This window comes from Polypterus senegalus, chromosome 6, assembly GCF_016835505.1.
Source record: "Polypterus senegalus isolate Bchr_013 chromosome 6, ASM1683550v1, whole genome shotgun sequence".
Lineage (NCBI taxonomy): Eukaryota > Metazoa > Chordata > Cladistia > Polypteriformes > Polypteridae > Polypterus > Polypterus senegalus.
The window spans coordinates 117,225,572-117,238,068 of record NC_053159.1 but is presented as its reverse complement, the minus strand read 5'-3'; the positions used below and the strand labels follow the sequence as shown (position 1 = coordinate 117,238,068).

General features: G+C 40.3%; 1 protein-coding gene across 1 annotated transcript in view; it reads left to right on the top strand.

Annotated features, from left to right (window-relative positions):
- Positions 1 to 11,820, top strand: part of castor2 (cytosolic arginine sensor for mTORC1 subunit 2) — a 79,113-nt gene extending 67,293 nt beyond the window's left edge. Inside the window, exon 9 of the mRNA XM_039756902.1 lies at positions 6,884 to 11,820. Coding sequence (XP_039612836.1) covers positions 6,884 to 6,949 — 66 coding nt within the window. The 3' untranslated portion in view covers positions 6,950 to 11,820. The remainder of the gene's footprint in view (positions 1 to 6,883) is intronic.
- The last annotated feature ends 677 nt before the right edge of the window (positions 11,821 to 12,497 follow it).

Here is a 12,497-nt window from a genome sequence, read left to right as displayed (position 1 = left end):
AAACGCCAGCAGTAGCCTGTCTATGAACTTAATTTAAAGTTTAGGTTTACACCGTGCTTTCTTTCCGAGCTGGCAACACTCATGAATATATGGTAGTATATGTCACTCGCTCGCTTCTTATTGTTTCGCTGCCTTCTCAATTATATAATGCATGTTTTCTTGAGCGCTTTTTTGAGGTCTTCCTGGTTTTCTATGTACTGCGTGATTACGTGGGAGGCGTGATGATGTCACACGAAACTCCACCCCCACGGCGTTGAAGCTCATCTCCATTACAGTAAATGGAGAAAAACTGCTTCCAGTTATGACCATTACGCGTAGAATTTCGATATAAAACCTGCCCAACTTTTGTAAGGAAGCTGTAAGGAATGAACCTGCCAAATTTCAGCCTTCCACCCACACGGGAAGTTGGAGAATTAGTGATGAGTCAGTGAGTGAGTCAGTGAGTGAGTGAGTGAGTGAGGGCTTTGCCTTTTATTAGTGTATATATATATGTGTGTGTGTAGACTCAAACCGATTATAACAGCAGCAATCCAAGCTATGAGAAAACACTAAAAAGGAGGCGTGTCAGATGTCGTGGTACATTTTCTGATGCAGCTAGACGAAAACAACTTCGTGACGCTGCGGCCAAATACACAAAACAATTACTTTGACAATCATGTTACGCTATTTTCAAAATGTTTCCTTTTCTTTTCTTTACTTCTTTAACACACTACTCTCGCAAGCGGCTGGTATTTTGCTAGTTTTTAATAAACCCATCCTCGAACTGCCACCTTATCGTGGTGGAGGGGTTTGCGTGTCCCAATGATCCTAGGAGCTCTGTTGTCCGGGGCTTTATGCCCCTGGTAGGGCCACCCAAGGCAAACTGGTCCTAGGTGAGGGATGAGACAAAGAGCAGTTCAGTAGACCTTCTATGGTGAATAAAAAATTTGGACGGCATTTTCCCTTGCCCGGATGCGGGTCACTGGGGCCCCCCTCTGGAGCCAGGCCTGGAGGTGGGGCTGGATGGCGAGCGCCTGGTAGCCGGGCCTGAACCCTATGGGAGGGGCCAAGGAGGTCGGGTGCAGTGTGAGCTGGGTGATGGCCAAACGCGAGGACCTTGGCAGTATGATCCTCGGCTACAGAAGCTGGCTCTTGGGACGTGGAATGTCACCTCTCTGAAGGGGAAGGAGCCTGAGCTTAGTGCGCAAGGTCGAGAGGTTCCGGCTAGATATAGTCGGGCACACCTCAACGCACAACTTGGACTCTGGAACCAATCTCCTTGAGAGGGGCTGAACTCTCTACCACTCTGGAGTTGCCACCGGTGAGAGACGCCGTGCGGGTGTGGGCATACTTATTGCCCCCCGACTTGGAGCATGTACATTGGGGTTTACCCCTGTGGACGAGAGGGTAGCCTCCTTCCTTCAGGTGGGGGGACAGGTCCCTGACTGTTGTTTGTGTGTATGCGCTGAACAGCAGTTTGGAGTACTCACCCTTTTTGGAGACCCTGGAGGGGGTGCTAGAAGACATACCTTCAGGGGACTCCCTCATACTGCTGGGAGACTTCAATGCTCAAATGGGCAATGACAGCAAGACTTGGAAGGGCGTGATTGGGAGGAATGCCCACCCCCGATCTGAACCCAAGCAGTGTTTTGTTATTGGACTTCTGTGCTCGTCACGGATTTTCCATAACGAACACCATGTTCAAGCATAGGGGTGTTCATATGGGCACTTGGCACCAGGACACCCTAGGCCTCAGTTCAATGATCGACTTTGTGGTTGTGTTGTCGGACTTGCGGCCACATGTTTTGGACACTCAGGTGAAGAGAGGGGCGGAGCTGTCAACTGATCACCACCTGTTGGTGAGTTTGCTTCGATGGTTGGGGAGGATGCCGGTTAGGCCTGGTAGGCCCAAACGTGTTGTGAGGGTCTGCTGGGAACGTCTGGCAGAGTCCCCTGTCAGAAGTAGCTTCAACTCCCACCTCCACCAGAACTTCGACCACGTCCTGAGGGAGGTGGGGGACATTGAGTCCGAATGGGCCATGTTCCGTGCCTCTATTGTTGTGGCAGCTGACCGGAGCTGTGGCCGTAAGGTGGTCGGTGCCTGTCGTGGCGGCAATCTCCGAACCTGTTGGTGGACACCGGCGGTGAGGGATGCCATCAAGCAGAAGGAGTCTTACCGGACCATTTTGTCCTGTAGGATGCTGGAGGCAGCTAATAGGTACCGACAGGCCAAGTGGAATGCGGCTTCGGTGGTTGCTGAGGCAAAAACTTGGGCATGGGAGGAGTTTGGGGAGGCCATGGAGAACGACTTTCGGACGGCTTCGAGGAGATTTTGGTCCACCAATCGTCGTTGCAGGAGGGGAAAGCAGTGCAGTGTCAACAACGTATATGGTGGGGATAGTGTGCTGCTGACCTCGACTCGGGACGCATAGACATCAGGGACAGTGCCTCTGGATTGGCAGACCGGGGTGGTGGTCCCCCTTTTTAAGAATGGGGACTGGAGGGTGTGTTCCAACTACACTCCTCAGCCTCCCTGGAAAAGTCTATTCAGGGGTTCTGGAGAGGAGGGTCCGTTGGATAGTCGAACCTCAGATTCAGGAGGAACAGTGTGGCTTTTGTTCTGGTCGCGGAACAATGGACCAGCTCTACACCCTTAGCAGAGTCCTGGAGGGTGCATGGAAGTTTGCCCAACCAGTCTACATGTGTTTTGTGGACTTGGAAAAGGTGTTCGACCGTGTGCCTCGGGGAATCCTGTGGGGGGTGCTCTGGGAGTATGGGGTACCAGACACCCTGATAAGGGCTGTTCGGTCCCTGTACAACCGGTTTCAAAGCTTGGTCCACATTGCTGGCAGTAAGTTGAACCTGTTTCCAGTGAGAACTGGACTCTGCCAGGGCTGCCCTTTGTCACCGATTCTGTTCATAACTTTTATGGAAAGAATTCCTTGGCGCAGCCAGGCTTTTGAGGGGGTCCGGTTTGGTGGACTTAGGATTGCGTCACTGCTTTTTGCAGATGGTGTTGTCCTGTTTGCTTCATCAGGCCGTGATTTTCAGCGCTCTCTGAATTGGTTTGCAGCTGAGTGTGAAGTGTCTGGGATGGGAATCAGCACCTCCAAATCCAAGACCATGGTCCTCATCCGAAAAAGGGTGGAGTGCCCTTTCAGGGTTGGAGGCGAGATCCTGCCCCAAATGGAGGAGTTCAAATATCTCAAGGTCTTGTTCACGAGTGAGGGAAGAATGGAGCGTGAGATCGACAGGCGGATTGGTGCAGCATCCGCAGTGATGTGGGCTCTGCATCGGTCTGTTGTGGTGAAAAAGGAGCTGAGCCGTAAGGCAAAGCTCTCAATTTACCAGTCAATCTACGTTCCTACCCTCACCTATGGTCATGAGCTATGGGAAGTGACCTAAAAAACGAGATTGTGAATACAAGCAGCTGAAATGAGTTTCCTCTGCAGGGTATCTGGGCTTTCCCTTAAAGATAGGGTGAGAAGCTCAGTCATCCGGGTGGGGCTCAGAGTAGAGCCACTGCTCCTCCGCATCGAGAGGAGTCAGATGAGGTGGCTTGGGCATCTGATCAGGATGCCTTCTGGACGTCTCCCTGGTGAAGTGTTCCGGGCACGTCCAACCGGGAGGAGGCCCCGGGGAAGACCCAGGACACGCTGGAGGGACTGTGTCTCCCGGCTGGCCTGGGAACACCTTGGGATTCTCCCGGAAGAGCTAGAAGAAGTGGCTGGGAAAAGGGAAGTCTGGGCTTCTCTGCTCAAGCTGCTGCCTCCATGACCCAACCTCGGATATGCGGAAGAAGATGGATGGATGAATTTTGACTAAAATTGAAAAAACTTTATTAACATTAATAGTTAAGGAGCTCTACTTTGGTTTTGGCTGAAATAGAAGTGAATGAAATGAGTCACCTCTTGTAAGTGCCGTCTTGCTTGGTTTAGTGTTAATCATATTAGAATTTCACCTGTGTGTAGTGGATCTCAAACTCTGGTATTTTGAGGAGGTAAAAAATTGTTTTGGTGTGAGTAGTTAATAATTCATGCCCTGGCTCCACTATACAACAGTGCATAAAGACTACAGGTGTGATTAAAGTTTTGCAGTCTTTTGCCATTGCTATTTTTTCTGACTGGTTGCAAAACCTTTTGCAAAGTTGTATATTACACTCTTGAACCACCCCGTCTGTGTTTGTTTGATTAAATATTTTGTAGCAAAATCAATAATTAATGTAGAATCCATTAAACATACGTCTAAGGATAATTTGCAGAGTGAGTGGAGTGTTCAGTATAATGGTAGTGAGAATGGGAATTTAATCTAATAATCATTCTATGAAATGGGAGTTGGTTACAAGGGCAGTGTGAAACTGAAAAAAGACAATTATGAAAAAAAACCAAAGCAACACCCAGCTATGTGGATACAGCCCCCCCTTTTCTGGCAGTGTACAACCAAGTATAATTTTAGAGCAGCCAACTCCATTAAAAACTTTAACCAATCAGTAAACTACCATACACCCACTCACCCACCAGTTTACCGCACATAAATAATACACAGGAATACCTTACTCTCAGTCCCACACAATCATGCATAGGTGCTTGCATTACATATATTTTTGTAGGCTTCAAGCATACGAAAGAACTTGTAATCCTGATCCAAGTTAAATTCCTTTGCACCTCTCCATAAGCATCTTTTGTTTTTTAAGTGTGTCAATCAGCACAAGCAGCAAGCAGACTACTGTCTCATCCCCCCTACTGATGGAGCTCAACTCCGGCAAAAAGCTCTCCCAGCTCAAGCCTTGTTTATCTCTGTGTGAGGTGCCTGGAGTTGTATCGGATAAATATATTGTTATTTGGAACACATAAATTTCATGTGTGTTCCTTGTCTACAACGATCTATGAGTAGGATGACAGGAAATGTGAGAAATGCAAGAAATGTTCGACACATACCTAAAACACAAACTTTTTTTCATGTTTTACTACTAACAACAAAAGTTTGACATGAATTGTGTAATGTGTGAAGACTGAAGTCCAAATATGAAATAAACACTTTCACAAAAGGTACATGTATAACAAAACAAGTGTGTTTTTATTCAAGAATATAACCGAAGAAAAAGAAATCGAGTTAGATAGATACTTTATTAATCCCAAGTTAGGGTATGACGCTGACTCGACCGCTTCGGTGGTACAGCGGTAAGAACAGCTGACTCCTAATTGAGAAGGTTTGATCCTGGCAGCTTCCCAGAATTAACGATTTGAGTAGTGAGCTACTCTTATTGTTACTATTATACAATAAAAACATATATTTGATTTGAGTCTGTAACAGGCGGTGTAAGGTACTTGTAAAGGTTAGCGTTTTTTTATTATTTAATTTTATTCTCTGAGTCATGTTTATGCTCCCCTGATCTGACACTGCTGTTTTGAAATAAAGACATGCTATAACAAGATGAGCAAGGCATGCCACGCTTGCCAAGGTATTGTGCAAAGTTCTGTTTGTTCAACTAAAGGCACCTCACACCGAGATAAACAAGGCTTGAGCCTGGGAGTGCTTTTTTGATTTTTGCCTGAGGGACAGCAGTCTACTTGCTGCTTGTGCTGATCAACACATTTACAAACAAAAGACCCTTATAGCGAGGTGCAAAAGAATTTAAAGTGTGCCGGGATTACAAGTTTTTTTGCAGGCTTCAGGGATTCTAGTGTTAAAGCATATTAACAGTTGTGAGGCTCCAGTGTGTTTGGGGTCCAGCTGTCTGTGGGGTTTTCAAGAGTCAGGAAATGGTATTGCTTTTTGTTCCTTTTAAGGTAATATTGTTGTGGAACAAAGAACCAATCATTGTTTAATTAGGAGCTTACCAATTTTTACTAGAAATATCTGGAAACAAAACTTCCTTAGCATTTCTCCTGAAAGAATGCATGACAGTCTTTTTCTCACAGATTGATACAGCCTAATACTGAAAGTGGAAAACAACAATGTATAATATATAACATATAAAAAGGAAAGCATGCAGTGTACACAATAGCAATATTATGCAGAATTAAAATGTATATTATTATGAAAGAATAATATTTCATAAACAGTTATGCATATGAATGCCAGGCTTGTTGAATACATAGACCATAGTGACATTGAACATTGATTGAACTTCATTACTGCCTATGTTTGTATGTATGTATGTATGTATGTATGTATGTATGTATGTATGTATGTATGTATGTATGTATGTATGTATGTATGTATGTATGTATGTATGTATGTATGTATGTATGTATGTATGTATGTGTGTGTGTGTGTGTGTGTGTGTGTGTGTGTGTGTGTGTGTGTGTGTGTGCATGCATGCACACAAAATTTCTTTCAGTATCCTAAACAGTCAGAGGATTCTTAGAGGTACATCCTGAATCTGTGCAGAGCTATTCTGGAGAACAGATGTAAATGATTTTAAATGTGATGTTTTTTGCTTCAATGTAATCAATCTGTCAGCATGATCTAATAGCAGAATGCATGAAGACTGTAGGTTGAGTCCTTTACTGCAGTGCTCTATTGAATAGATTTGCAGACCTCATGTTTTGTTAGTATCAAACAGTGAAGATATTTGTGTCAGAGTTGACTGCTTGTTTAAAAGTGATTATGTACTGTTTGCTGTTTTAAAAATGTGCTTGGTTACAGAGATTATAATACAATAACAAAATATGCATATCAAAGAACTCTTAAGGGCAAGAATAACTTTTAAACCATTTTTTTCATGCATGTTAGCATTTTAATAAATACCATCTTCCAAACTACTTTTTCCTTAAATATTAAAAAATATAAACATGTTGATTACTGTTGTGTACACTCCAATTATTTATTAAAGTGAAACTGGAATATGACTTTGCTAGTTTAAATAGAATTTCCTATATGTTTCAATTTCATCCAACAGGTCCCTGAAGAAAACATTCAAAGTGTAATCAGCGCCTTGCAGACCAGCAGTGATCAACGGAAGTAATGAGAAGTGGTGGCAATTTAGGAGGGAAGGGTAGCCTTCTGATATACAGCTCTTTATCTATAAAAGACTGAACACTCTTAAAAGTGCCAAGAGGCTATGTGAACGAAGAAGGAAAAAAGGCCAAAACAGGCAAAAAGGCCTTATCTACCCAGCTCTGCACTCTCTTCCAAACTGTGCTAGTCTGCCACACTTGTCTGAGCCCAAAGCTAATATTACTGTAATGTTGCTCAATTCCCTCCACATCACCTTTGTTTTTGTAATAAGATGACCTTCCGTACCAACTTGCCTGTTTTGAAGAGCACGGAAAGATGGGCTGAGAGGGAGATTTGGAATGGAGGGAAAAAGCGCCTATTCTCTTTGTGTTTTGGTCTTATTTCTCCTCTCTACTTGGTGTTTTCTACATCTTGGTATTTCTGAAGGGGAGATCAGCCAAAGGAAACTGCTCAGGCCCTGGTCTGCACTTTATATCTGAGGCTTTGTTGCTGGATTACTGAATACACAGACTGACCAGCTGTCCCCAGAGAAAACCAGACAGTGTTGAATTATTTTTGTTTGGGGAGCCCTTAGATGTGGTTGAATTACGAGATTAATATTTTTAGAGTAAATCTAAAATATTCGATTTTTTTATGAAGCCATACAATAGGATAACAGATATTTGAATAAATAACGTGTTAGGCTCAGGCTCCTGGTGACATGTGAAAACTTGTGTACTTAAAGCTAACATGCAACTCTGGTGGTAAATTGAAGGTTATTTTCGAAACTGGAAATAGAACACAATAAGAAGGAAAAAAAAAACAACAAAGTGCTGGTACTGAATATTGTTTTTTGCAAATAAGACTCAACATATCAGTTCTCAGAGTTGAGTACGGTGCTGGTGTTTAGTCTAACAAAGCACGATTTACAAATGAATTGGGGTGTCAGTATGACTAATACTCAAGCCGTTTTCTAATGTGATTCAACACAAGTTGACAACCTTGTAGCCATGTACTGTGTGCTTTACTTTTCTGCATATTCTGCTTGTGCCATTGCTTCTCATCAGATTGCTTCAAGAATGAGGTTGTCGAGCAGAACAGAGACCAACATTAGCTTAGTTCTCATCTGATTTGGACAGTTTATACTATAGGTTGGTGTTTTAATAAGTAATCAAAGCTTCCCTATCACAGTGTGTTACTTGTAGAAGAGAGAAATATTGTTCAGGAGAGGATTCTTTTCAAAATGAGAGGAGTTAAAATACAGTGTACCTCCTCGGATAAACCTAAAAGCAAAAATTATAGATAATGCAGAGAAGATAAATTTACCTATCAGCCAACTTGAAAACATCATATAGTCCATTAAAATAGAAGAAATTCTGCACTTTTTAAATGGTGTCCAATGTTCTGATGTTTAGTAGTGTATTGTCCTGCCCTGATGGGGACAGAATGTAATTTATTATGGGGCTGCACTAGCACACATTATGATCAAAAAAGTCTTTGTGGATAGTATTGTCCGTTTTAGGTGCCAAAACAAGATCCTCCGTAAAAGCTGCTAGTTTTGTTCCAGTTTTCTAATCAGATTCCAGATCTATCCTTTAATTCTTGAATTAGGTTTCTTTAGCATCCTAACTGGTTTGGAAAAATGTTCATGTACATCTGTTTTGTTTTTTTACACATTATTTAACATTTTACCTTTTGTACTGCCCAGTTCCTTGGATGTTTAGAACATGTTTGAATCCTTCTAAAAATTATACATTAAGTACCTAAAATCGGTCCCCTTTTCATTAGTTACATTGGATAAGTATGTTCTTTACAGAATGGCTTGCTTCTCTTTAAAGTGCCTGACAATGTCTTATATCTTATAAATCTGCTCCAAAATATTGACATAAGAAATAATGCAAGTATTACTTTAAGAGGCATATAAAAGAAATGGGCATGGGGACAGTATTTTAAGTTGTCCATGTTGCTTTAACAGTAAGTAATACAACTAAAGAAAGCTTTTCATATACTGTACACAATATGTTGTAGTCTACTCATAGTAGCAAGAATGAAATGTGACCTTTTATATAAAACATTAATTAGATTAAATTAAACATCTGCAGAAACTGAACAGTTTTGAGAGTGTGAGTCAACATTTTCAGACCCCAAAAACCAGCTTTCATGCAGTTTAAAATTTCTAAATGTGAAGGAAACCTTTTTTCCTTTTAGCAGTAGTATATAGCTTTAACTATTAAGTGGTCTTTGGCCACAAGCCTCTTCTGCATCATCCAACCTAATATTCACTTTTCCCATTTGAAAAGGGGTTTCATTTTCTGTTAAAAGTCAATTTTATATACAGTGATCATATCAGTGATAAATAACTTGGTAATTCATTCTCATTTTTTTAACATTTGAAAGTTTTGTAATGCACACACATCATTCACTGAAGAAAGAATTCAAATATAAATTAATAAATCCAATTCTTTGTATAAAAAGCCATGGTAGCAATAATGAGCTTTTCAGGATATCTTAGAAGAGCTAGCACATACATGCCTTTGCACTTCATACAGACTGTGAACAGAAACAGGATACTTTTTGTTTTTCAGAATTCCTAGTTAATCTCTTGTGAAAAAAAAAAATAACCATCTCAATAAAAAAAACAGCAGCCTTTTAATATTTATATTTTAAAATTTATATTCTACTTAAAGAACAATTTATTGAACACAAAAACAACAGGTAATCTTGTTTGTGAGATCTCTGTAACAAAGCAATTATTGCTTTTTGAGATGCTAATGGAAATAAAATGTGAAGAGTTTATTGTTGCAAAAAATAAGGTACGGTGTTTACTTCCACTGCTATTTGCTTTTTTAAATTTTATTTTAAAACGGGGACATATTCAGACATATTCAAAATGTGAATATTAAATTTACACTGGTGACTGTTGGCACATAGAAGTTAGCTGAAAGGTTAGGTTTTAATAATTCCATAAATGAAACAAAAAAGAATCTTAAGTGTCAGTTGACCTCTAAAAAGTCTTTCTGTTCTTATTCACATTTAGGTATTGAACTAGAAATTTTGTATGTTACATTGAATATTCCATTAATTAAAAGCTGATGGTTGTCTGCTTTGCACAGCTCTAGTCCAGAATGAGGCGTGTGTGGTCAGGTCTGTGCTAACTCGAGTACAATAAAGTGGTCATCAGATTTGCAGAACACATTCTAAGAGAATATGCTCAGCATAGCGGGTGGCAGGCTGAACCAACAGTGGGCAAAGGATGGTTTCAAACAAACATTGTATGTGTTACATTTAAAATACAATATGATTTTAACATTCATTTAATGAATAGTTTACACTTGAAAGTTTCATTTTTTTTTTGTTTTACAAAAATTAACTTAAAAAAGGATTTTAAAATGCAGTACAAATCCTCCAGACTCTTTTCTTTTCATGTAGAGGCAATAATAAACTCAACAAATGAAGTATTAGACATGAATAAAAATAAATGCATTAGTGTGCCAAAAGCATCTTTCGTGATGTAAATTTATATCAACAGTACATGAAGTTAAAGAAATTCAAATTGGAGAATATTCATTTTTAGTCTATATAGAATTACAGTTTTAAAGATTATAAATATTAAACATCAGATGCAAAAGTTTAAACACACCATATTTATCATATTTCATGGTATGTTTGTGTCTTTGATTAATTTTTATTCATTCCAGATCGAAAGCCCTTTTTTCACCTGTTGTCTTCTAAGATACAGAACCTGCATTGTGTATCCACTTACAGTGTCCTTTATGCCCAGATCATGCCAAGCTGGTGCACAGTACCATTGTGATGGAGACATGCAGGCAGATTGACTCCCTTTACTTAGGGTGGTTTCCTGATGATCGTTTTCTGGTTACGTCAATTTGTCAGGTCTACCTCGATGCGTCTTATGGCGTTTTCAAGTAACATGGGTGTTATCCAGCAGTACATGAGAGTGAGGGCCACTCTTTTGACAAATGACATTTTTACTAGGTCACACTGAGCTGGGGTAATTGAATTGTAGTCACTTTAAGGTGGGTCCTGGTAGAAGTAACATTAATACCCTCTGCCTAGAATGCCCACGGGAAATTAATTAACGTTAAGACTTAAAGAATCCAAGAAAAGTAACAATTCAAACAGTTGACTAAAATGTCAGTTAATGACAGTAAAGCATGAATGTTCTGTTTTAGTCTTATTTTATTAAACAGGCAAAGGAAAAACTATAGATTTTGAATGATGAAAGGGAATCGGTGGAATCAAACATATCAAGAAAGGCTGCTTGACCAAGTCTGTCATCTGATAAAATGTAATGATGTAGACCGTGAGAACAAGTGTGATGTCCTCCTATCCTAGGTGTGCTCTTCTTTGCATTAGGTATTAAGGCATCCTGTAGTGGTGATAAACTTTCAAATGCTCTCTCTAGTTTAGAGGAGTGTTCTTAACAGTATTCTAGATCACAATCTTTTTATTTTTATTTTCCCACAATGCTAGAGAATTATTTATGTATTGTACACAAGTCCAAATTGAATGTGTTACCTTTTACAATAAGCTGTGTTTTGTGTTTTGGTTTAAGTTCGAATTAGAAGCCCCAGACATAAGGTTTTATAACTGAAAGTTAATGCATATATGCAGCACTTTAGATAAATGCAAAAATATAAGGAAGGTAAAACACTACTAACTGACCGGCTGGATACAAGTCACCATTACAGTTACATTTCCAAGAGAGAACATGTGAGTGAGAAATGAAAGAAACCTTTACCCGCTTGTCCAGGTATATGTGGATATGTATGTATTGGTTTCTCAAGGAAAAATGCTGGTGTGCTTTGATTTCTCTGATTTGCTTATTTTACCTTTTGGTGACAAATACAAAGAAAATAAAAACTGTATGAGTATAAACTAAAAGTATCTTGTTACTGCTTTTCTGGGGGTTATGCAGGTGCTGTTAACCATGAAACATCAGAAGAATGCATATCCAATGACCCTATGTACAACAAAGCATATGAGGAAAATGGATCAATGGATGCTTCATTGTGATTACATTAGTTTTTACAGCAGTTTTATGTAGCTTCACTTTAAAGAGGCAGTGGTTTACGTGAGAGGTGCTGTCAGTCAATGGAGCTTGCAGCAACTGAGATCTTGCATTTCAAGAGGTAAAGAAGTGAAGACTTCTAGCATGTCGTCAAAGTGACCACATAAATTCATTCGGAGCACAAGAAGGGAAGTGGAGTTCAAATTTTTTACCTGGTTACTGTTGGTGTGCCATCTGCGTGTTCTCTCCATATCTGTGTGGGTCTTCCTGCAGGTCCCAACAACACTTGAAGTAGCAATTCTAATGTGGCCTGGTATGGGTGAGTGTGGGCATGTGCATGATTATTGTGTTCTATTCAGTTTTGCTGGGAAGTTCCAATTCCCCATGTCTGCCGTTTGGAATAAGTGGGTCCCGTAAATAATTAGTATGTACAGACCCTATAAAAAGGTACTGACTTCTTGAAAAGTGTCCACATTTTATTGTGTTATAACATTGAGTAACACTGGATTTAATTGGGCTTTTTGACACTTAACAGAAAAAAGAC